The sequence below is a fragment of the Carlito syrichta genome, unplaced genomic scaffold (assembly GCF_000164805.1).
Source record: "Carlito syrichta isolate Samal-C Ts95f unplaced genomic scaffold, Tarsius_syrichta-2.0.1 Scaffold309473, whole genome shotgun sequence".
In the NCBI taxonomy this organism is placed as follows: Eukaryota; Metazoa; Chordata; class Mammalia; order Primates; family Tarsiidae; genus Carlito; species Carlito syrichta.
In genome coordinates this window covers 52,278-78,783 of record NW_007253569.1, presented here as the reverse complement: position 1 = coordinate 78,783, position 26,506 = coordinate 52,278, and the positions used below count along the sequence as shown (strand labels likewise).

General features: G+C 35.4%; 1 protein-coding gene across 1 annotated transcript in view; it reads left to right on the top strand.

Moving 5' to 3' along the window:
* The window catches only part of PLS1 (plastin 1), a 94,080-nt gene extending 70,742 nt beyond the window's left edge, over window positions 1–23,338 (top strand). Inside the window, exons 10-16 of the mRNA XM_008067300.2 lie at window positions 464–659; window positions 5,291–5,369; window positions 10,341–10,455; window positions 13,550–13,683; window positions 14,379–14,502; window positions 21,163–21,287; window positions 21,539–23,338. Of these exons, the coding sequence (XP_008065491.1) occupies window positions 464–659; window positions 5,291–5,369; window positions 10,341–10,455; window positions 13,550–13,683; window positions 14,379–14,502; window positions 21,163–21,287; window positions 21,539–21,674 (909 nt within the window). The 3' untranslated portion in view covers window positions 21,675–23,338. The remainder of the gene's footprint in view (window positions 1–463; window positions 660–5,290; window positions 5,370–10,340; window positions 10,456–13,549; window positions 13,684–14,378; window positions 14,503–21,162; window positions 21,288–21,538) is intronic.
* The last annotated feature ends 3,168 nt before the right edge of the window (window positions 23,339–26,506 follow it).

The window sequence follows — 26,506 nt, the reverse complement described above, 5'->3', positions numbered from 1 at the left end:
CTACTCTGTTTAGAGGTATTTGACTTTTTCATTTCTTTCCAGCGTTTTGCAGTTGTGAAAGGTGCTGTTTCTTCTGATTTTAATATTTTTAAAAAATATGTATTCCAACTTTAGCCTTCATTGAGAAAAGAATCTACTAGGAATATCACTCAGTGTAGAATGGATGTTATCCAGAGGACACTCTACTAGTTGAATTTGAACAAGTCACCTATAATTTGGCTAGTAGAACTTATTAATATGATATTTGAGAGTTTTGTTGAGTATTTCAGCAAAGCAACTCAGAGACTTATTCTTTTTGATTTAAGAGAAATGAGGAGGTTGATTTGGAATTCCTGCACATTCTGATCTTATTTTGAGTTATTATATGATATATTTGTGGGAAAGTAATTGCTTATAAATATGCATATCAGTAAATTATACCAATCAAAAATTTAACTGTAACCATTTTTATTTTATTGTTTAGGAAAAAAATGACCTGAAGCGTGCTGGCCTCATGCTTCAAGAAGCAGACAAACTGGGCTGCAGACAGTTTGTTACTCCTGCAGACGTGGTTTCAGGCAATCCTAAACTTAATTTAGCTTTTGTAGCTAATCTGTTTAATACATACCCATGTTTACACAAGCCTGATGATAATGACATCGATATGAATTTACTGGAAGGTATGTTCTTTCTGACTCACTGTATTTATCTGTATTGTCCTACTTTATTGTCACAGGTAGGGAATTTTGGTGGGAGATGCAAGTTGGTGTGTATGGACATGTGCATCCATTAAAAAATTTAAATTATAGAAAGTGGTTGATGATTTTGATTAAAAGAGAATGCTGGGGTAAATCTTACTTATCTGTCATTTCTCCATAAGAGGCTAGCAAAAACTATCATACATTTAAAATATTCTTGTAAATGATCACATATCATAACTCTACCACCAATATGTACAACTGAGTGATCCATTGGAAAAAATAATTACTTGTAGCTTTTTTTCCTTCTTTGAAAGCTCCAGTTTGATTCCAGTATTGTTCTCTTTTTAATGTTTTTAGTGTACATGAAAAAATTACAGTGTTCATTACTTGTCTTGTGTGTGGTCTATCATTATCTGTCTCATAATATATAATACTTTCCTATTTTGCTTCATGAAATGCAGATTTGACCCCTCCTAATGTAGGTACTGTATTTAGTACTTTTCTATACTCTATAAATATATTCATTCTGAATGTTCTTTTATTAGTTTCATTTATTCTTTCCTTCTGGATGGATATTTTATTTTTTGCATTGTTCATGCTGTGTTATTTCTGCCTTAATATGCCCATAGAATGAATGACTACAGGCAAGAAACACAAATGAAACTTAATTAGAATAGCAGAGCAAGGCTTTGATTACGTAAAATCTCAACCTAATTTGTCTTCTGTAATGATGGGATACTGCAGTTGTAAACACAGAAATCAGTTTTAATAAATGGAATTCATTATTTGATGTGAAATCTTTATCCCTCTTCTGTGATAAAAATTTATCTTTTTATCACAAGTAATCTTTGGAAGGATTCATTTAGGTTCTACGGCAGATTATTTTGTATCATTAACTGTGTTACATTAACTGAATGTCATTGAAGTTTACAATATACAATATATGAATCTTCAAAATGACAAATTCTCAATATCTAGTTCTTTCTCCTTATCTTTGTTTCTTATCCTTTCTTACTTTCTTCTCCCATTCTCATGTCTTCACCCACATGCTTACCAATACCCGCATCAGTATCAGAAAGTAAAAACAGTGGCAGCAATAAATGGCAGTTATTGGAAGGAGAGGCAGTTGTCAGATGAGGCCAATCTTAAGATTTTATTTCTTGTTGCCCTGATTTGGAGAAAGTAGGGATTCTTATTGGTAGGGAGAATTTGATGATGCAATATTTATTCTCTCGCATAACCCACTGTTACTCCCTTCTTCCCCAGTGAGACTGAATGGGAAATCAGTTTCATAATATTTTACTCTTTGACTGACACAACCAGAGTTCCAGTGTCCTTGTCATCTTATAATTACAGTTTTGTGATTAATGAAAGAAGTTTCAAATTTAGCAAATGTATTCTTTGAATAATATGATTAATTAAATACATTCTTCCTGAAGATCCAGTAAAATAAAGACTATATTTACTACATAGTTATGTAACTGAGAAGGAAAAATAGATTTTTTATCAAAGACAAATTTAGGGTGAGAGATTAGAACTTGAAAAAAAATTAAGCAAAAAGGAAGACTGCTAAGTTTTTATCAGTCTGGAAAATTTCAAAATCCCTTTGTGTCAGTAAAAGGCATTGTTTAGAGTGGCATATTAAAAATGATCTGCTTTTTATAGTCACTGAATTCTTGCCTAGATGTCTTTTCCAACTTGCTCCCTCTCCTTTTGTCACGTTTGAATTCTTTTGCTAGTGTTCAGCATGCTTTTGGAAGTTTTCAGTGTGACTAGGATTGCTAAATATTTCCATTAGTACTTACTATATCTGTTAAGAAGATAATGTGGGAAATATTTATCAATCATCTTTATTTAGAACATATGTATGTCCTGATACATCTGCCAAAAATATATTTGACTTTAACTATCAATGGAATATTTTTTCTCTGTAAATTTGTGTTTTTATATATCCTTATGCAGTTTGAAGCTTGATCTTATCACATCCCAAATTCATATATTAGTATGTCCTCATTGGCAGAGAATTTTGCTCTAGGAAATTAAAAGAAAATTAAAATTCCAATTAAATATTAAACCTTCATACCAAATGGAGCCAAATATGTGGGCTACATACAGATAAATCTCAATTCATTTGTGGTGACAGAAAATATACATAGGCCACAGAATTAGAAAGACTTTGTTCAAATTATACTTCTAGCATTTGATATCTTCAGTAGATTCTATAAGCCTTGATTTTCTCATATATAAAATAGGACAAATAATACTTATCTTGAAGAGCTACAAAGCAAATCCAATGTGATCATGAGTGAAAGAGTTTATCACATAGCATCTGCTTATTAATGGTCAGGGTGGAGGAGGAAAGCCCTTAACATATCACAGCATATTCAGTGAGCGTAAAATATGTTAGTTCCTTTTTTCCTGCTTAGTAGCCTACTTTTACTGTCTTTTATCACTTGTAGATGTCAATTTGGCTTTGCAAATGAAAGGAATGTTTCATCATTCTATCTTATATATCAGCAATTAAGATTTTACTTTTAAGATTGTCTTAGCTGTTTATAATCCAGATGATATTTCCCAATCTGGAATACATATGTTTTTGTAATGCTTTACCATGGCTCTTGCAAAAATGCATAGTGCTTCTAGCTTTGAACATTTATCTACTAAGACACCTTGAAATGTTATCCAATAAATAAATGCTCACTTATAAAATCTATTTTACTTTTCAGATATCAAAAATTAAAACAATACTGATATAATTGGCTGAGAACAATAGGAAGAAATATGAAACTCTGAAGATAGTTTCAGAAATCAATCAAAATGCAATTTTAGTGTCTTAAAATAATATTCATTATGTCATCTGGTTCAACAGAATTTGAATATTTTAATTAAAAATTAAGCCATTGTGACAATACCAATCTTTGTAATTTTAAGACATAACTTGGATGTCCTAGAAATAATGTAAAAATTCTCTAAATACTATAAAAAACCTATATATACAGCATTATAACAGATAGTAATAGAGATACAATTGAAAGGTAAATCCAAGTCACATGTATCAAGCTATTAATCACAGTCACTTTGGGACAGTTCATAGATTTAATATGTACTTGTTTAATAACTCCTACAAATAAGGAAGGCATGGATTCTAGAAATATTTAGTTTAACTAGTTTTTTTTAAAAAAGTTATCAAGTAGATTGTTTATTATAAAATAGCTGTGACAGATACAACAGTGATTAGTTACCTTTTATGTTGACTAGAGGGAACAAAATTTAAGCAAGAAATTATAGGGCTATATATTTTAATAGAGAAAGAATTGAAGCAGATTCTGGAAAAGCTGTTAGGTATGGCATTGAAAACCACATTAAAATACGGTGGAAAGATTGTTTCCTGAATAGTTGGCACAGATAACAAAATCCTTTAGATCTGACAAGGTTTTGTTTCTTATTCTGAGTGTATTGGTCTATACTATCTTTGGCACCTAGTCTGAAGATCACTGCAGGGATGGCTGTATAGGAATGGGCCCCTGGAACTCAAATAGGTATAGATTCATATGCCAAATTTCCCTAGAGTCTCACATGGACAAAGTCTACAAAGTAACTTGAAGTTGTCTATGACTTAGAAGTGATGAGAGGTATAAATGGTTGTTTTTTCAGGAGTCTGGTGATAAGATGTAGACTAGAACATTCTACTGTCCCCCAAACTTTGCTGAAGAGCAACCGATAATTACATTAACTTAGGACTATTGCAATCAGGATTTGACTAGAAGGCAGGTGTGTCAGGGAACGCCCACATCCCTGCTCACTTTATGATACACCGTAACTCACGCTTTCCTTATAGATGTTGTAAGCACTGCTATGAAGGGAATGTTAGAGAGGTAGAGTATCAGAGGTCAAATAATAGTGTCTGAATAATAGTGCCTACAAAAGTTACCTCACTCCTTGGGATGATCTTTGAGGTCCAGGAACTTACTATCATGAAATGTGTCTTTCTCTTAGCCCCTGTATTAGGTCTGTGTTTCTTATGTATTTTCAATAGTGACAATTGAAAATAACTCAAGATGCCTGTAAAATAGTTATATCCCTTCCTTGTTTGTTTTTATATTACCTGTAATTTCCCTCTCCCCTCATTGTTTGGTATAAAGTGTAGGTTTGTGTGCCTAGAGACTTTCTTGTGTAAAACTGTAATCTGTACAAATTTAGAAACACCGTATGGAAAAAGGTAGAGTTTTTCTCTTTCTGTTTAATGTGCTGTTACCCTGACTGCAAAGATTTTGCTTCATTAAAGTCTAGCCAATTCCTTTTGCTTCTGATCATAATTACAGACCACCTGAGTTTATCTGTTACATTTCTAGGCAGAGAAACCTGTCATTCAGTAGTAGTTCACAGGTATCAAATAAGGGAACCTAGGAGAAAGTTAAAGCAAATGGAAGCATCCCAGATAGTGGGAAGAGACTTTAGCATTAAAGTCTCCCCCCCGCCCCAGATACTGTAGTATCTAAAGAACCATGGCAAAGTATGTATGATTTGTTTGTACCTGTCAGAGTGGTTTAGCATATAGTTCCTGATTCCTTTTTTCCTGAATCATCAGTCTGAACTTGTGTCTACCCTAGGAGAGAGCAAAGAGGAGAGGACATTTCGGAACTGGATGAATTCCTTGGGGGTTAACCCATACATTAATCATTTGTACAGGTAAATATTTCATTGTGTTTAATCTTTTTTGTCAGGGTCCAACTTTTCAGGTTTCCAACTATAGGTATGTTTACAAGAGAACATTTTCTCAAATCATAATTTTAGCCAACTTTTAGTTTCAGGATGCTGAGAATTAGCAATACAATGGATTTTGAAAAAACTATTATTTTAAAAAATAAGAATATGAGAGCCTTGGCTCCCTCTCCTACCTTGGGGAAGTGAATCTTCTCTCTAATTTACTTTCTAAATAAACTATATTTTTCAATCAAAAAATAAGAATAGGTACAATTTTTGATATAAATAAATCATCAAAGATAATCCTTACTTTTTTATAGTTAATGGTCATGACAATGAATTATTTCAACTTCAACAGATTAGCAGTACTATTTGATAAACTGTTCTTATTATTATGTCAGCATTTTTCATTATGTCATTTTTTTCACTTTTTTTTGCCAAAATATAAGTTATTCCATTCTTTTCTTTTCTTTTTTTCTTTTTTCTTTTTTTTGAGTTGTAGTTTCACTTTGTCGCCCAGACGGGAGTGCAGTGGCCGCTCCCGGCCACCGCAGCCTCTACCTGTTGGGCTCCGGCGATCCTTCCGCCTCAGCCTTCCGAGTAGCCGGAATTACAGGCGTGCTCTACCACGCCCGGCTGATTTTTTGATTTTTATTGTAGAGATGAGGTCTCGCTGCCCAGGCGGGTCTCAAACCCGCGGGCTCAGGCAATTCACTCACCTCAGCCTCCCAAAGGCGCGGAATTACAAGCTGAGCCACCGAGCCCGGCTTATTCCATTATTTTGTATACAACTTTTTCTAATTTGTAGAAATAGCTTTCTTTTCCTGAAAAATTATTATAATTCATCTCATTAAAAAATGACAACTCATTATTAACGCTGGTAGCATTAAGAAAATATTTTAGTAAATTAACTTTTGGGCTGTCTAGTAATGCTAATAACAGTGCGTCTTTTTTAATGTGTATGAGATGTTTTCCTTTTCTATTATACAACCTACCAGCATGTCTTAAAAAAATGCAAGCCGGGCTCTGTGGCTCAGCCTGTAATCCTGCGCCTTTGGGAGGCTGAGGTGAGTGGATTGCCTGAGCCCGCGGGTTCGAGACCCGCCTGGGCAGCGAGACCTCATCTCTACAATAAATAAAAAAATCAGCGGGGCGTGGTAGCGCGTGCCTGTAATTCCGGCTACTCGGAAGGCTGAGGCGGAAGGATCACCGGACCCCAGCAGGTCGAGGCTGCAGTGGCCAGGAGTGGCCACTGCACTCCAGTCTGAATGACAGAGTGAGACTCCAACTCAAAAAAAAAAAAAGCAAAAGAACTCAACTTCAGCTAGTTGTATTTTTTTAAGGGAAAAGGCCTCTTTAACTAAATCTATTAAGAAGTTATGTACCAAGTAAACTCCTTAAAGTAGATTAACTAAATCATTTAAACATAAAATGAAAATTAATGTCCCAAAAGATCAAGTTCACTAGCTAACTTAGGATTAATGATGCAGTAATTTCTCCTCCTTGGTGTATATTCAAAATGTTCTTTAAAATCTAAGACCAGTATTGCCTTATTATGGTAACTGACTTTCATATAATAGACTGCTATTTATAAGGCTCTTGGAGAGTGTGTAGATTTCTGCTAAATGAGAAGAGATATACGTCATTTATAACTGGAGCTCTTGTTATAGTAGCAGGACAGTTAAATCTCAAATATTGGCAGGGAGAATGGATTCCATCTTTATGGACTGATTTGAAAGAATGTCTATAAAATGTAATCAAGAGAAAAGACTAATAGGTGAAGTATGTTCCTCCCATTTTGTTTAAAAACTGAGTGTGTAGATATCTGTATACACAGTTTTAAAGAAAATCTGGAGGTACATACTGAACTATATTCGACCTGGGCAGTAGGAGTAGAGAATAGTAAGGAAGCTTTTATTTTTAACACTAGTAAATTAAATATGGTTTGATTTTTTTTAATGATGTGCATATATTTTTCTATAACTAAAGAGTACATTTTAAAATAGGAGATTAAGATTTGTTGAGACTCTTGGTAACCATTGCATAAATGTCAAAAACACTGGAGTTCTATGGCTGACAGCGAACTGACCAACCCTTTTAGTTAAAGATATCTGAAGCATATCTTTAGTCAAGAAATGCTAGCACAGACATCTAGACCATATGTAATTTTTTTCTTGGGACAGGGACTGCTACTTTTGGAAAATTCTCAAAAGTAAGGCCAGACGCAGTGATTCACAACTGAATCCCAGCACTTTGGGAGACTGAGAAGAGAAGGTTGCTTCAGCTCAGGACTTTGACATCAGCCTAGACAACACAGCAATACCTCATCTCTATAAAAATTTCCGGGTGTGGTGGTGCATCCCTGTAGTCCCAGCTACTTGGGAGACTGCTGCAGAAGGACTGCTAGAGCCTAGAACGTTGAGGCTGCAGTGAGTTGTGATGGTGCCACTTCACTCTAGCCTGGGTGACAGAGACTCTAATTCAAAAGTAAAAGAAAGAAAGAAAAGAATAAATAAAATTCTTAAAAGTATCATAACCTCAAAAAGAATAATCAGATACAGAAAAATAGGTAAACACGTAGTTGGCACTAGAACCATGTACCCATGAATTTGTGTCTGAATCATTTTCCTAAACCCACCCCTAAGCATTTTTAGTTTCCTACCTACAGTAATCCCAGCCCATACCAAAGCAAGTAGAACAATATGAGAGGGGGAAAAAAAAAAGAAAAATTATTTTTTGGAGGGTGAGCCTTTTGTATTACAGGCTTCCTCTCCTAGGTAAGTGTTCTAGGAACCTATCGGCATCAGTATACTGGCTAATGTTGTGAGGCTGCGTTCAGCTTCAGTGAATTTCTTTTAGGAGATTGTTTCAACATGTTTGCCCATTTCATGATGGGTGATTTACGAGTGCATCTGCCCACACCACGCTGCGTGTTCTGTAGTTTTGACCCAAAACAGCATGAGCCCTGTGCCCTACCCTCCCTATTCACCTGATCTCGCCCCAAGCATCTTTTTTTTGTTTGTTTCCTGGGATGAAAAAAGTCCGCAAAAGGAAATATTTGCCAGTGTGGAAGAGGTGAAACAACAGTAGAAGCACTAAAAGTTTTAGCATCAAAATGGGCGAGTTCAAAAACTGTCTTGAGCAGTGGAAAAAGTGTCTGGATAGGTGTATTGCATCAGAGAGTACTTTGCAGGTGACTGAAGTTTAAACATGTAAGAATAAATACACAATTTTTAATAAATTCCGCTTTTTGGGGTTCCCCCCATTGTATACTGATTTTCACTGAAAATTCTCTAAGAAGTTATTAAATATATTTCAATAGTTACTAGTTCTGGAGTTTTTTTTTGACCAGTTAGAACCCATCTTGAAGTCTATGAAACTCTCTGGGCTTTAGTTTTCCATCTGCAAAATATGAATAATAAGACCATACTACACAGGAATGAGAATGAATTTATTTAAAATAAAAAAGAAAAATATGTAAAAACAGATAGGATTCCAGAACCTATACAAATATTTTAGTGATTCTTTTGTATGCAAAGTTTTCCATGTGCTTAAAGATAATCTCGTCAGATCTTAATTACCTTCATAAGTAGACCTTCTCCCTTCATCACTCAGCAGTGGGCTCAGCACCCTTCGTTGCTATATGGTGTATGCTCAGAGAATGCGAAGAAACTTTAATATGAACTCAACATAACTCATTTAATAAGCTGTTGGAGGAAAAAGCCACATGTTCTATCATAAAGGTAGCAGTTTAAAAAAATCAGTTGTTGTTACTTTATGTCCTAAGCATACAGAATTAGAAAACAGACTGTACAGACAAACTTTAAGCTTCTCAGAAGAACATATTTTTCTGAATCCAAAGTAGTAGTATTCTCACTTTGGAAACTCCTATTTGTTCATAAATTCCTCCTTAACCCTCATTATTGAACATGAATAGTTGTTTACTGAGTAGCTATTGTGATCTTTCTATAAATTTTTTTAGGTTAAAAAAGTATAACATACATGAACTCATTCTCTCTGTACAAGTTTCAGGAAATATGTAAGTATACAGAACAAAATAAAATACGATAATTCATCCCTTACCCCCACATTATCCCTTTTTTCCTACCCAGAGGTAATTGCTATTAGCAGTCCTTAGCACATATCTGTGAAGAAATACATTTGACTCCAATTTTTTTTAAATAAATGAGATTAAACAGTAAGAAGTGTTCTGCCATTTGCTTTGTGAAACTCAGTATGTCTTGCAAAGCTTTTCATATCACTACATACAGATCTACCTTATTATGTCTAATGGTGGCCCAGGAGTTCATAGTATGGATAATTTACTCAACAGCTCCCCACCCCACTGCCAGGCATTTAAGTTGTCTACAAATTTATAAATACTATGACAGTAAATGTCTTTGTATATGTATCTTTGTAAATATTCATGAAAAACTTTAGACAGATTCTTTGAAGTTTTCAGTCAAGTTGCCGCGAAGTCCTTAATTTTGTTGCAGCAACTTGGATACCTTTAGAGTTTATCATATTCAGTGATCTATCACAGAAACAAAGAACTGAATACCACATATTCTCACTTATAAGCGAACCCTAAGCATTTATCATAACACTATAAGAAAGGGATTGGCAGTAGCGGGACACTGCCAGAGGAGGAAAGTAGGGTGGAGGGACATAACATCAATAAAGGTACCTGATCTCAAACCAGGCAAAGTGGACCAAAAGAGACCCAAACTTTACCTGTACAATGATGACCACTTATCTACCTAATCCTGAATTGTACCCCACATCTTTAACATTTTTTGTAAAAAAGTTCTCGATCGAATGATATGTCCTGTCATTCTTTAAGCATTAAATGCCTTGTGTGTTTTTAAAGAAATAAGCCCATCTCCAGTGTACTTAATAAAATTAGGTAGTACCAACATTTACTTCTCCTTTATCTACTTTTTCTTCGTGTTTTAGTGACCTTGCAGATGCTTTAGTGATCTTTCAGCTTTATGAAATGATCCGAGTGCCGGTCAACTGGACCCATGTCAACAAACCTCCTTACCCTGCCCTTGGAGGGAACATGAAGAAGGTGAATGAAATAATGTCCATGAATATATTGTTTTTGTTCTGATATAAAATAGAAGACTTAGAGTTTCATAAAATTTGGTAAAGTATGCTCTGTCCCCATAGTTCTGATTCAAACCAAAATGTATTAAGCTTAATAGCCTTTCTACAAGTTTGTTTTAATAAATGGAAAAATGAAAGCAATAGCCCCAGTCAGACACCTTATATAAGTACTTTCATTTTTATCACATTGTAGTACTTAGTGTTTTTAGAGATGTGCCATAAGTGCACCCTTGTTTTACAATTGCTGTAACTTGCTGAATTTTTATTGGTTATTCACTCATTTATTCAACAAATATTTATCAATTACATATTACCTGTGCAGTTATACAGGATGTAAAAAAAAGCACAAGGCATGGAGTTGGTCCTTAGGAACCCCTAAAGAAATTAGGGAGATCTGTGTGCAAACAACTACAATATAGTACATTGTAAGCAAAAGTGAATATTATGAGTTCTAAGGAAGAAAACTGAGTAGCTATTGAAATAGTAATAACAAAGTGGAAAAGCAACATGAGTGAACAATTCACAGAAGAAAAAACAATGATGGATAATACACATATGAAAACCTTTTCACCCACAATTTATAAATGCAATTTAAAACAAACTATTGCACTGCACCCAATGTTAAAGGAAGTGTTCATTTATATCTTATTTCTAAAATCAGTTTGGGAATGTATATCTATAATCTTCAAAAAAACCTTTTGACCTAGTAATTTCACTTATTTTTACCTATCCCAATGAAAAATCAAAAAGTCAGACAAGAAAAATCAAAAAGTCAGACAAGAAGTGTGGAAAATACTAATGATAGCAATGTTTATAAAACAAAACAACTGGCTGGGCTCGGTGGCTCAGCCTGTAATCCCAGCACTTTGGGAGGCCAAGGCGATTGGATCGCCTGAGCCAAGACCCGCCCGTGCAACTTGGCGAGACCTTGTCTCTACAATAAAATTAAAAAATAGCCGGTTTGGTAATGTGCGTCTATAGTTCGGGCAAGTCTGAAGGCTGAGGTGGAAGGATCACTGGAGCCCAGAAGGTCGACGCTGGAGTGGCCGTGAGCGTGCGTGCCACTGCACTCCAGGCTGGACGAAGGAGTGAGACTCCACCTCAAAAAAAACTCCAAAAAACCAAAACCAAAACAACCTAGTTGTTCAATAATGGATTAATAAATTGATACACCTATAAGATGAAGTAATATGTACATTAAAAATGGTGGTTTAGTAACAGTGACATGGAAATGAGCAGTATATAAAATTACATATATATGATCTGGATCTAATTTGCTAAAAATACACAGATATGCACTCAAAATGGACTTCTTATCTTCTTCCACATCTCTAGAATGAACATGTATTTATAGACTTTGTAATTTTATATAAAAAATTTAAAAAATGACTTTTTATAAGAGAAAATACACCATAATGTTAAGTAGTAAAATGTGTGGTACAAGAGATTTTTAGTTCTATTTTTCAGCAATTCTAGTCACTGGACTGCCTGCATTTTTAATTAATTTAATTTGATTTGCCTATAATTCTTTTTATGGGAATAGAATTCAGAAAATTTTCTTGGCTTATTTCACATAAGTTTTTTTCTCCAAATTTCAGATGTAAAATGTAACAGGGATACAGAAATTGAGCCATTCATTTTACCAGGAATGTTTTATGTTAATTTCAAAATGTCATAAATGAATCATATGCAAAATGCTTCCTTTCAACACAGATTGGTTGTTTATAGAATGAAACATAAATCCTGAAATAAATTCAAGACATTTAAAAAAATGAAGAAGCAATACTTTTGTGACACAATATTACAGGGAATTATTTTATGGAATTTGGGCAATTATCAATAGACATTACTTTCCTTCACTGACAAAGTTCATAAAGTGGCACCATTAAAATAGTCTTCATTATTTTTTCAGTATTTAGTCTCACTTGGAACCTTGTGTCCCAATTGTCTAAAGGATCCAAACGTCATTTCTGTCCAAAGCAACTGAAGTGCTTGAAAATCATTTCTTCTATCAAGTCTGTGAGGCTGCACTCTCCATTGTTTTTCTTGCTTTCTTTATGCTTACTCTTACCTTGCTCATTCTTAGCTTCTTCATCTTTCAGCCTGACAACTCCATATTTTCAAGGCGCAGTTCCTGGCCCACAGTGCTTAACTTCTATATTTTCAACCCCAGGAAGCAGATCCATTTTTAGGGATTTAAGTACAGGTTCTGTATCCCTTATCCGAAATGCTTGGGTCCAGACGTTTGGAATATTTGCAGTACAGCAGTTGAACATTCCTAATGCAAAAATCTGAAATCTTAAATGCTTTAATGAGCATTTCTTTAGAGTCATGTCGGTGTTCAAATGTTTCAGATTTGGATTTTCAGGTTAGGGATATTCAACTTGTGCTACTATAATTATGTTCCTCGCTTCTAGAAACATCATTTCTTATTTTTTCTCTAGTTTGCTACCTCCCTAGTTCTTAGAAATGTTCTGCCAAATTTGGAACCAAAGGTTACCAATAAATAGAACACATGCTTTCCCTTATGTTGGTACCTGTTTCCAGTTTCTCTTTCATTGCTGGCTACGTCAGTATATCCTTTGGCCTCTACACTAGCAGCCCTAAGCTCTACTGTCATCTCCTTAAGGAAAAGGGTAAAGAATATGGGTGATAAAGTCAGATTATTCATGAAACAATTATTTTCTTCTCTATTCTTTAATTTAAATATAGACAAATATCATCTATTACTTCTCTGAATGGAATGCAGGAAACTTAGGTTTTTAGTAACAAGATATACCACTAATAATCTATGTATTCTTGGATATCAAAATTTTTAGAGTAGGAGGGTATTTTAAAATTTTCCACCCTGCTGTTCCATCAGTGCTTTGCTATCTTCAGCTATACAATTAGAATAATTATTTCCTTGATTTCACTTGGGTATTGTCATGAAATGAAATTTGGTCATATAAATTTAAGATGTCATAATAGTTATTTTTCAGATGTCTGTATAGGCTGGCATATTCAGGAGATAAGTTTTTAAAAATCTGTTTTTAAACCAAAACTTTTACTTATAGATTGAAAACTGTAACTATGCAGTGGAACTTGGGAAGAATAACGCCAAATTCTCCTTGGTTGGCATTGCTGGGCAGGACCTAAATGAAGGGAATGCAACACTTACTCTGGCGTTGGTATGGCAGTTAATGAGAAGGTAAAGACTGATATATTTATAGCAACACTGCCAGCTTCCTTCAATAAGTCATTTGATCTAAACTTTTAGTGATTTCTCAATGAACACAGAATATACAATGCAAAACATTTTAATTTTAAAGAATGTACTGGTTTTTTGTAGATTATATTTTATTTTTAAATGAGTCAATATCTAGAAAGAGTCACTTTTATTAATACCTCCTAAAAATGCCTTTGGGCCAGGTGTGGTGGCTCAAGCCTGTAATCTTAGCACGTTGGGAGGTCGCGGTGAGAGGATTACCTGAGCCCAAGGGTTCAAGACCAGCCTGGGCAACTTGGTGAGACCTGTCTCTACAGTATATCAAAAAATTAGCCGGGTGTGGTAGCGCACGTCTGTAGTTCAGTCTACTTGGAAGGCTGAGATGGAAGGATCACTGCACGCCAGCCTGGGTGACAGAGTGAGACTCTGACTTAAAAAAAAAAAAAGGCTTGGTAAGAAGTTATTTTAAGTTTTAAAAACACCATATAGTATTTTGTTTCTGATTAGGGAGCAGCTTTGTAACTCTGGAATGTAACCAAGTGCAAATGCCAGACTAAAATTAGAAATATTTATTAGAACTGAACTATTTCTTAAATATTTATCTAAACACTGATATAAATGATAAGAAAGCAAATTTCACTTTTTTCAGTCTCAAATATACATCTTTTCTGTTGCAGGTACACACTGAATGTGTTATCAGATCTTGGAGAGGGTGAAAAAGTAAATGATGAAATTATTATCAAATGGGTTAATCAGACTCTTAAAAGTGCAAACAAAAATACTTCTATTTCCAGTTTCAAGGTAATCAAAAGTATTACACATTTTTTATTATAAGTTTAGAAAATAGTTTTTATTGGGAATTACATTGGTTAGTTCAGAATTACATTAATGTTATATCTCAGAAACACAGTTTATTATGAGTTGGGGCATACTCATTATTTGGCATGTGTAAACTTGGAATATTCAGTTTGAATTCTTGTATTTTTTTTATGTTGGTTGTCCCGTTAAGTATAAATGAAGGTTAATACTGTTAGACTCTGGTAATCTAATCCTAAAAAATAAATAGAATAGAGCCAAAAAAAAAAAAAAAAATCCAATTGTCAAATGAAAAAGAAAGATAAAAAGTTATTGTTTATATAGGACCTATGATGTTTTGTGCTCCCTAGCAGCAGTCTCAGAATTGTATTGACATCATTACCAAGGCATAAACAGAGCCAGCCAAACCGATTCAAGTGGGAATTGAGAAAACTGGTAGGAAAAAAAATATCTTGTCATCTGGCTTCATAATGGCACTTAACACTCACTTCTGAGCATTTGTGGATGATTCATCAAAATGTAATCTGCACATACATACCCACTAATTTTCATGCATTTCCATTGTGTTTTGCTTTTGCATGCAAGCTGATGTTAGCTACAAATAAGCATGTCTGCTTGTACACATTCATTCAGTGAGCCTTGTGTTTGTGATTTTATTATATGTGAAAAACCAGCAATTTGTATTTTTTTGTTAAATAAAAAAGTGCAAGCAGATGAAACACTAAGCTACAGTAAGAGATATCTACCTATCTTTATTCTTCTCTTTGCCTTTGCTCTATATGTTTAGCCACAGTTTAGAGTGGAAGAAATGTCAAAAATTTATAGTCTACCCCTTTTTACCAAAAATTGAGTCCTCGAAAGGATTTTAACAGGAACACAGATATTGGCAGAGATGGCACCTGAGTCTTAGTTCAAGTGTTTTTTTTTAACCCCTCCTCTATATTGAAAGGAACTAATGACATTGAGTTTTTGTTGTTGCTATTAAAAAAGAAAAACTAATTTCCAGTCCATTATTTATCTCTCTATATTTTAGAAATAAAACACAACTTAAAAATATAAAATAGCAATGGAGGTATATTATAAAATTCTCTAATTGGCAGTTACTCTTTAAAATGGTTTTGCTGAAATTATATGCATCTGCACATTAATTTATCGAAAATATTAAGCATGTATATACTTAAATACAATGAGAAAATATTTAGGAACAAATTAGTATTAATGAGCTCTTACTATTGAGTAACATTTCTAGATAAAGATATGAAGTGTAAGACATTAATCTGGCCCTTGGTGTTCAACATTCATTTGAAAGACAAAACTTGTATAACCGAGAACTAATATTATCATGAATAAGAAGTCTAACTAATAATTTCCAACTGAATGGTCAGTGAAGAATGGATGGAGAAAGTTGGATTTGAACATCATAGATGGAAGAGGGATTTGAACTAGTGGAGAAAAGGGAGAGGATAACAAACTAGAAGGGTCCATCTTAAATAAAGGCAAGTATCAGAAGGTCAGAAGAAACAAGAGAGGTTGGTTCCTAAAGGAATGTAGTGCAAGATATAGACTGGGTCAAGTCTGCGGAGGAGTTTGGCCTAAATAAAGGATATTGAATAAAGAGAGTAATAAAGGCGAATGAACTGATAAGCAGGGCGAGTTGAAGGGAGAATGGTGTAAATGCAAAACAGTGCATAAGAATCTCAGGTAGCCAGGCTCGGTGGCTCAGCCTGTAATCCCAGCACTTTGGGAGGCTGAGGTGAGTGGATTGCCTGAGACCGCAGGTTCGAGACCCGCCTGGGCAATTTGGCGAGACCTCATCTCTAGAACAAATCAAAAATTAGCCGGGCGTGGTAGCAAGCGCCTGTAGTTCCAGCTACGTGGAAGGCTGAGGTGGAAGGATCGCCGGAGCCCAGCAGGGCGAGGATGCGGTGGCCGGGAGCGGCCACTGCACTCCAGTCTGGGTGACAGAGTGAGACTCTAACTCAAAAAAAAAAAAAAAATCTCAGGTAGTACTAATGGTGTGAAGTAGAAGGTGGGCTTGGGGCTAAATGGTAAGAATAGATATGAGCTATTGTAAAAGAACAGCTAGGATTTAGCTTCTTGATTCAGGGAAGTAGAGGAGAGAGAAAATGTTTTGGGCCTAGGTAACCAGATAACAAATAACACTAATAGAAATGGGGACATCATGAAGTGTAGCTGCTTTCTGGAAAAGGTGATGAATTCAGGGTTTTTGTTGTTGGTTTATTTTAATTTTATTTTATTTGAGTCAGGGTCTCACTCAGTCACCCAGGATGGAGTACAGTGGCTTTATCATGGCTCGCTGCAGCCTTGACTTCCTGGGATCAGGCAATCCTTCCATCTCAGCCTCCTGAATAGCTGGGACTACAGGTGCGCACCAACACACCAGGCTAATTTTTTGATTTTTTTTAGGGATGAGGTTTTGCTATGTTTTCTAGCTCGTATCTAACTTCTGGGCTCAACCAATCTTCTTGCCTCAGTCTCCTAAAGTGCTGGGAATGCATGTGTGAACCATTGCGCCTGGTCTAGTTTTAAGCTTGAATTTGAGGTAATTTTCAGGAAATAGGGTGTGAAACGAAAGGAGATACTGAAACTAGGAATACAGACTTGGTGATAAAGTTGAATAAAAGAGTTGAAAAATTGAGTGCAAAAACTTTTTAAGGGAGAGAAATCACAGAGGATAGCAGACTTGAGTATGATTTTACTTAAAACCAAAAAGGCAGAAACATTGCAAAAGTGCTTGGCATTTAGTACATCCTTGATAATAAAATCTTTAGAGAGTGCAAATGGTTAAGAAATGTAGCAGTGAATGCCAAAATATAGTTGGGGTGGGGAGGTTTTTCCAACTACAGAAACATTTGAAGGCTACAATAAATGGTATTAGCAGAAACATTTTAATCATAATCAAGGCAGTGCTATAACTAGGAATTTCAGAAAAGATAAGTTTACCCTTTTTAGTTGCAAAGTAATTTTCCTTCCCTAAGAAGATAGGGAGATAGTATATCAGCAAATAACAATAATCATAATTACCATTTATTGAGGCCTATGTATTTAGCGCTTTATATCTTGTTTAATTCTTTTAATAACTCTGTGAACAAAAAGGTGAGCCATTAGAGAAGTTAAATAACTTGGCCGTTGTCTTACAACTTTTAAACAGAATGACTGGGTTTCGCATCCAGGTCTATCTACATACAAGTTGAAAGCCAAGCTTTGGAGTTGTATGGCTCTGGTTTTGACTCTTAGCTCAGCTACTGATTAGCTGCATGACATATTGCTCATTTACTCTGTAAATATTCAAGGCTTACCCTGTGCCAGTGCCTTGCTAGTCACTGTGACTATATGGTGCCCTCAAAGAGCTCACTGTTCGGGAAAGGAGACAAATAAGAAAACAAGAATCACAGTATAGGGTGTCAGCAATACTATAAAAATCAGCTAAGGGGAGTATGGGATCTCACGAGAAAGGCATCTGTTTTACAGAAACCTTAGCAGTTTATACTAACAGCTGGACTGTATATTGATTAAAAAAACGGAACTTACTTCTGGGTCAGCATTTAGTATCTGTATAACCTTGGGTAAGTTATTAATTTCCTTGTTCTTCAATTTCCCCATATCTACAATGGGGATATTAACAACTATCTTCTAGGGTTGTTGGTAGACTATATAAGTAAACAAATGTAAAGAGCTCAACATACCTGGCACATATTAAGAGCGAAATAAATGGGGTTTACCATACTGTTGGTACCACTGATATATATAGAGCATCATATGTGGAGCAGTTCCTATAAGCCTATTAGGGAACCTGGTGGCCACATCACTATTTTTCCACTTCTATTTTTAATATCAACAGAAAGAACGATGGAATGGAGTGTCCTAATACTATGTATTAAATTCAGAGAAAGATGATACAATTCATTATCTTGAAAATCAAGCTAAGATCTAGACTAATTCTAGATTAATTCTTTTTGCTTAAGTTATTTCTTGATGATTAACTCAAGGAAAATAAAAGGAAAAATGTTGGAAATGTATTTATACTAAACTAAGGATTTTCACTATAACCCCTTCCCCTTTGCAAAAGTAAACAGGCCTATTTTCTTGGAAACAAGTGGAAAAAAATACTTATTTCCTAAGTATAAATGAAGAAATATTTAAAATATTACAAATATGTAAACAAGTAATGAAATTACAGCACAATATAACAAATCACTTTTCTGATTTTTGAATCATAGAAATATATGAAAGGTATGCCCAAACAATTTTAAATTTATTCTAAAATAATGTAAATATTAAGTTTATTTTTAGAAAGCATATTAGTATATATTAGAATCAGCTAGGAAGCTTCTTAGAAATGTAGATTTTCAGCCCCATCCACAGATAACCTGACTTATTAATTTGACAATGGGGTTAAATTTGTGCTTTTAACAATTAAGTACCTCAGGTGATTTATATGTAGGTGGTCTGCAGATTATACTGAGAAAACAGGTATGAGGATTTTTCAGAAATAGAGACGATACTTAAAAAACAAACAAATCCAGATTACCAGCATCAGATAGATTTAAGGGCTCTGATTATTTTTACCCTCTTGTTTTATGGTCTATATCATAAAATGAACATTGCTGATAATGAAGAATATGAATTTTTCTAAAATAAATAAATGAGTGGCTCCTAGATCATGGTACCAAAAAAAGCAGCCTGTTACTCTTTACATGGCTTCAAATTGTTTTATGAGACATTGATTAAAAACTGACCTTTGGCTAGGAACTATACTATACCATCTCAATATTCCCAAGAATCCTATGACTTTCCATTTTAGAAATTGGGAAAGGATACTTTGGCTTCAAGTAACAGAAACTCAATCGAAAGTGTTTTAAACCAAAAGGAAAGGTATTGACGACAACAGGAATAATCTAGAGATAGGGTAAACTTCAGAATTGGTTGAGCCAATAAGTGAATGTCATTCAAGCGTTAAGTTTTTTTTCATCTCTGCTTTGTCATCTGATGTGCCAACTTCACCCTAAAGCTGGTTTTCCTCTTGCTCATAGCTAGTTGTGACAGAGGGTTCATCCTCTCCTTCACATCCAAGAAGAGGGGTTGCTGGCTTTCCACAGCTTAACTAAAATAGGTCTAAATTGAATCACTGTAGTAAAAAGATAGGATTACTCTATTTGATATAGGCCAATGTTTTTCAACCTTAAAAAAAAATTATTGTTCCCCTAAGGAATCTTTTTAGATATTTTCTCCCTAATCGTCCCTCCCCCATGAAATGTTAATACAGAGGTACAGCAAATGTCTGTTTATGCTCTGTATGCTTTATACATAAAAAAACAAGTTTATCACCCTGTCCCCATAGAGAATACTTGTTCTAGATTAATTCAGGTTTACTCCTGAAGCTGTTGATGTCAACTTTACTTGAAGCTCATATTTATGTGAAGGAGGTATGGATATATAGAGCAAAAATATGGGTTCTCTTAGGATGGAAGAAGTAAGGGGGCAGTGGATTCTGGGTAGGCAAGCAATAGTGGCCACTATTCAAGCTGAGAGAGAGAACAATTTGTTCAAGTATGGGTAAGTGGTAACATCAATTCCGACCGGGATTTCTGATTTCATCTGCAGCGCACTATCCACTATAATTTAGTTGTCCATTTTTAGTTTGTCTTGGAGGTGCATAACTTCAGAATGGAGAGAGAGAGAATCTTTGGTATTTTAGAGTTAGATTGTCATGGGTTCAAATACTGTACTGTACTTACTGGCTTGTAAACAAGTCTGAATTTCATGTTTTTCATGTTTTTCAAGAGAGATTATAATTCCTTTATTACCAAGATGTCAGGATTTAAAAAGTGAGATTAAATAAGCTAAGACATATAAAGCAACAAGAACAATGTCTTTGTAAATGTTAGTTCTGTTTCACTATTTATTTATTTATTTTAATTTTAATTTTTTTTTTTTTTTGAGTTGAAGTCTCACTCTGTCACCTAGACTGGAGTGCAGTGGCTGCTCCCAGCCACAGCAGCCTCGACCTGCTGGGCTCCGGCGATCCTTCCACTCAGCCTTCCAAGTAGCTGGAACTACAGGCGCGTGCTACCACGCCCGGCTAATTTTTGACTTATTGTAGAGATGAAGTCTCGCCAAGTTGCCCAGGCGAGTCTTGAACCCGCGGGCTCAGGCAATCCACTCACCTCTGCCTCCCAAAGCGCGGGATTACAGGCTGAGCCACCGAGCCCGGCTCTGTTTCACTATTTAATTTTTCTTTCTGAAAAATATTAAGTGATGATTTAGGAATTCGTGGTCTAAGAAATATATTACTAGAATTTATAAAATTATTAATTAAAATTCATGTATTCATTTTCAAAAGTTGCTTATTATTTACAGAATGGATATTATAGTTAGCATGTTTAGGAATTGTCCACAAACTTTATTCAGGTATGGTAACAACTCTATAATTTGTATAAAGATTGAAGGAAAAATTATATTAAATTGTTTGTTGTGTGTGCTAGTTGCAGACAAACTGAATGTTAGGCACAAAGAAAATGTATAGATTACTTTCAGTTATATGATTGTGACCAGAAAAGTCTGACATTTATGAAAACTAAAGGTAAAATGTTTGTGAATGTTTATTTATTCTTTATTTTCTAGGATAAATCTATTAGCACTAGTTTACCTGTCCTAGATTTAATAGATGCAATTGCACCTAATGCAGTTCGTCAAGAAATGATCAAGAGAGAAAACCTTTCTGATGAGGATAAGCTGAACAATGCTAAGTAAGCATATGGGCTATATTACAATATAATGGGCCTTTAATTTGAGAAAATCCTTACAGGAAGGGTTACTATGTCTTTAAAATTCACTCATATTGTTAAGTACAACTTGTATGGCGAGTATGATTTAAGATTCATAAACTTAACCTTTTATAAAATTAATCATACCAAAATAGTTCATTGTTTTGTTAAAATATATTAAATGAAAACATAATAGATAACCAATACTAAGATATTTTTCTTGTCTCTTCAAGATATGCCATTTCAGTTGCTCGAAAGATTGGTGCCCGGATATATGCGTTACCTGATGACCTCGTAGAAGTGAAACCAAAGATGGTTATGACGGTGTTTGCATGCTTAATGGGAAAAGGACTGAACAGAATAAAATAATGAAACATTGAATACGATTTTCTGCCACATTAAACACATTGAATGCCTCACAGTTTACAGAATTCTGAAATGTAGTGGGTATAAAACCAGAGATTATTTGCTCAAAATAGTTATATATTCATTAATGAATTCAATATCCTGTTCATATAAGTTAGAACTTGTCGACCTTTTTGGATGACACAGTTAATTTACCAATTGATAGTGATAATAGAATGTTCATTATCAAACTGATACTTCATGGCTAAATTATTTTTATTTCTTGAAAGTTTTACTAAGACAAGACAAATTCATTCTTTTTCATGGTTCAAAAAAGATCAATACAAAAATGTTTTTGCAGGTTCTGCTGTGAAATGTGTTTTGACTTTTTTGTGTGTTATTTCATTTTGATCATAAATGCATTTAAGGTCATAATCCAGTGTAATCCCTTTATTTTCTTCCTCCAATATGTAAAGTAGAATACCACTTTTCTGTAGGTTTCTATATTGTCTAAATTTTAAAGTGACAAGTATTGCTCGTTAATATTAAACTTTTTGATATATAAGAACTAATTCTTGAATAACCCCAAAGTTCACTCTCTTGTACAAGTAGTGGGAGCTTTTTACTTAAAACTTAATTTTAATACATTGATATCTTATGTATCTTGGTTTGGTAATACAGCTTTAATTATGACGTGCAGCATATTATGTCGGTAGGATGTCATTAGAGAAATAAGCATGCATATATATTTTCTTGCACCTTAATTACCCGGGTTTTCTTACATAGTATGTATAATCGGTCAACCAGTCAATTATTAAGTATTTATTTTGCCCCCACAATACATGTGACACTTTTCAGTTTGTGGATATCTGATACATGAAGATTTATTTTATAAATACTCATTTTGAATGTGCGTATAGTTCTTTTTCAACTGACTCCTTCCAAATACTTGTACCAAAACATTGGCTAGAACATCTCAAGACATGTTGACACTATTCTGTTAGCTTCAAATTACACTTGCTAGTTTAGGTCTATATAGAAACCCTATATAATTTAGAATATGCTCACTAAATATCTTTAGTAGAAAGTATCATACAGCTAATAACTAATGTATTTTCATGTCTTTCTCACAGCCTCTTAAAAATTGGCAATATTTGGTTAACGTTGTGTTACTTGGGAATAGCTAAAGCTTGAGACCTATTTTTTTCCTGCAGTTTTAGCATTAGATTGTTTCTGCTGCTAACAATTGAATCTAGAAATCTATTTCCTCCTTCTTCCACTGTTAGTGCCAGTGAGCAATACTGTTATGCAACAAAAATGTTGTCACTTTATCTCCGTATGAGTGAGTAGTCTAAAACCCTTTCTACCATTGATTAAAGATTGGTAAGAGTGAGACTGCCCATGTGTTTAGAATAGAATTTTTTAAATGAAATGATCATCAGGTAGAATTTTGAAATATATTCTTCTACAAAAGAGATTGCTTTTCCTTTTATATTTTGATGATTGTTTTCTTATATGAAGGTAAAGATATGTTCTTGCTCTTTTATGAGATTATTTAAATCATGTTTTCCCCTTTAATTTTTTCACCATTATATTTACTAAGTTATCTGATTTACATGAAATTTGGCACTTTAGGATGGTGTTTTTCTCACAAACTATATTTAATAAAAATGCTGTGTATGTAGAAATGTGTCAGTATTTATTTCATTTGTAGAAAAATATATAGCTTTGAAATAGTCTAGCATAAGCTTATTTTCCAGAAAAGAAAACAATACTACTTAAATGAATTTGTAAATACAAAAAAAGTATTAGGTTTTCTTTGGAGATGAGGGTAGTTCTTTTGTTCCTTAATATGAAGAACTTTATTAAAAGCCAACTGCATGATCAAAATTTAGTTTGTGCTGAAATTATTCAAGTGAATTCATTAACAAATTCATCATCTATTATTATCCAGGTACTATGTTAGAATCTGGGAATTCAACTGAGAAAAATACAAAGTCTCCTGACCTCATGTTTTGTCCTAGTAAGATACAGATGATAAGCCAATAGGAAAATAGATAGTGATAAATGCAGAAGAAGAAATAAAACAGGGTAATGTGATGGAGACTGACTAGGGAAGTTGGTGGAGGTTATTTTAATTTGGGTGGTCAGGGAAAGTGTTGCCAAGGGTGGATTACGAGTGTTCAGAGAGAGAGGTGTATAGCCCCTAAGTCAGGAAGAGTTTTGTAGGCATTATAGAAAATACATAGGCAGATGTAGCCTGTGAGTCCTGAGAGAGAGAGATATGTAGATAGGGTCTATTCTACTTGTAGGACTAGATTTATTTATTTATTTATTTATTTGAGTTGGAGTCTCACTCTGTCACCCAGACTGGAGTGCAGTGGCCGCTCCCGGCCACCGCAGCCTCGACCTGCTGGGCTCCGGCGATCCTTTCGCCTCAGTCTTCCAGGTAGCTGGAATTACAAGTGTTCACTACCACACCCAGCTAATTTTTTGATTTATTGTAGAGATGAGGTCTCACCCAGTTGTCCAGGCGGGTCTCGAACCCGCAGGCTCAGGCAATTCACTCACCTCAGCCTCCCAAGGCGCAGGATTACAGGCTGAGCTACCGAGCCCAGCCAGGACTAGATTTAAATCTGGGTTTGTTTTTTCTACAACTGGGTTTGTGAGTGCTCTTTTGTTTTTACATGTAGTTTGGATGAACTGCTTTGAGTAATGTGCTGCTTCTGAATCTTGCATGCCATTGTTCATCATCAATCTACCATTGGTATTCATATTAATACGCAGAATAAATTGATAGGCCACATAGGTAATGTTAAAATACCCCAATTTATGCTGTAAAGAGAGTGTACCAGAGAGGCAAGAGAGGATATTCTGTAACTGAGACGATCTAAAAAGATTTTGGAAAAACAGGGTACAGTTGAAACACTGGCTTACTTTGAAGTAGGAACAGCCTCCAAATATTTTGGAATGCCTCCCAGGATTATCTACTAAACTACTTTGGCATTCCCCTAATCACAAAAATTAATCCAGCCACTGTGAGAGCCCTCTGGATAAAGGATCATCTAAACCCAGCAACCTGAAAATGCTTCAGATTAAAGTGAAGTACTTCGCACTCTCTCCCTGTCTCTCCCACCCTCATCTCTCTCCCTCACCCCCATGCCCTATAGTTCTGAGTCATCTGAATACCCTCAAACACTCTAGAAATTTTGAACGCGTCAGGGTTAGAGTTGTTCTGTTGACTAAAAATTTTGCTGAACTACAGTGTGTAAGCACATACACATAAATACAAAAACGTGTGCTGTGTCCACTGGCCACAGTTTACAGTGGGCAATTTTGACATTCCACCAAATACACAATCTTGGAACTCTATGAAACATTACAGAAAGGGGAAAATATATAATCTGGCGATAGGACAGGAAAAAAATTACAAAACTCAATACATTATCAACTATTTTGAAGTAAATACATGAAAATGTTTGGGAAGGTGGGCATTTTTGGTGTCTGCTAAGTCCTCTTGAAGAAGGCCTAAAGAGGACTTAGAAGGATGAGAAAGTTGTATTTAAGAAAACTGGGAGCTAAAGTGTTGGCAGGGACAGGGATGAAACATACAAACCTGAACGGGACAGGAAATATTTCCCTCAAATATAAGCATGCTGAAATAAATGTATACGTATTGCCTTAAAAACCAGAAGTTTTAAAGGAACAATTTCGATTTTTCTATAGTTGATTATGGGAAGCAATAGGAATTATTAGGCTGAGGTGAGTGGATTGCCTGAGCCCGCGGGTTCGAGACCCGCCTGGGCAACTTGGCGAGATCTCATCTCTACAATAAATCAAAAATTAACCGGGCGTGGTAGCGCGCGCCTGTGGTTCCAGCTCCTTGGAAGGCTGAGGCGGCAGGATCGCCGGAGCCCAGCGGGTCGAGGCTGTGGGGGCCGGGAGCGGCCGCTGCACTCCAGTCTGGGCGACTGAGTGAGACTCCAACTCAAAAAAAAAAAAAAAGATGTAATTTCCAGCCCCCCCTGCTTTAACAGTGAAAGACAACGCTCCATAATGGTTAATCTGCTTTAAGTAAAAGTTGGATTTAAAAAATATTCGAAGTAGCACTTATTGAGCTTCATTCAGCTCTTGCCTAAATGATAGATCCACCTTTTAAAATCAGAGTCATGGGCCAGGCGCGGTGGCTCACGCCTGTAATCTTTGCATTTTGGAAGGCCGAGGTGAGAGGGCTGCTTGAGCTCCGGAGTTCGAGACCAGCCTGGGTTACACAGCGGGACCTAGTCTCTAACTTAAATATAGAATAAATTATATATTTATTTATAAATATCATAAATTATAGCAAAATCAGAGTCATAAACGTGACGAGAAACCACTGGAAAGAGCGCTAGAGAGTAGGTCCATGTCCTTACCCAGTGGCTCACGACAATCAATACCTTTGACTCATGAGAATAAATGTGCGACATCAAGAATGCCAGGCCAGTTTCGGATCACAAACGAACTATTCAAAACAAGAGCCTGCGGAAATAAGGGTAGCGACCCCAAAAGGAGCAGAGCAGACAGACCACAAGCCAGCGGCGTGGCGGGCTCTCCTTTTTGCTTTAGACAGAGCGCACCCGAATACGAGGAACCCGGACAATTCCAGAAGGGGTTTCGATCAAACGTTAAGTCGCCAGAGGCTCAATTAGCAAACCGCTGCACATGAATTACCTCAAGCCGGCGACCTGGGTGTAGAGAAGGACTGGGACCGGCAGAGTCACCTCCTCAGCTGCACGAAGCCTCGAAGCTGCAGGCGGCTCAGAGAAGCCACACGCAGCACGTCCTCAGGCCCCGCCCACCCCGCCCGCCCCGTCTCA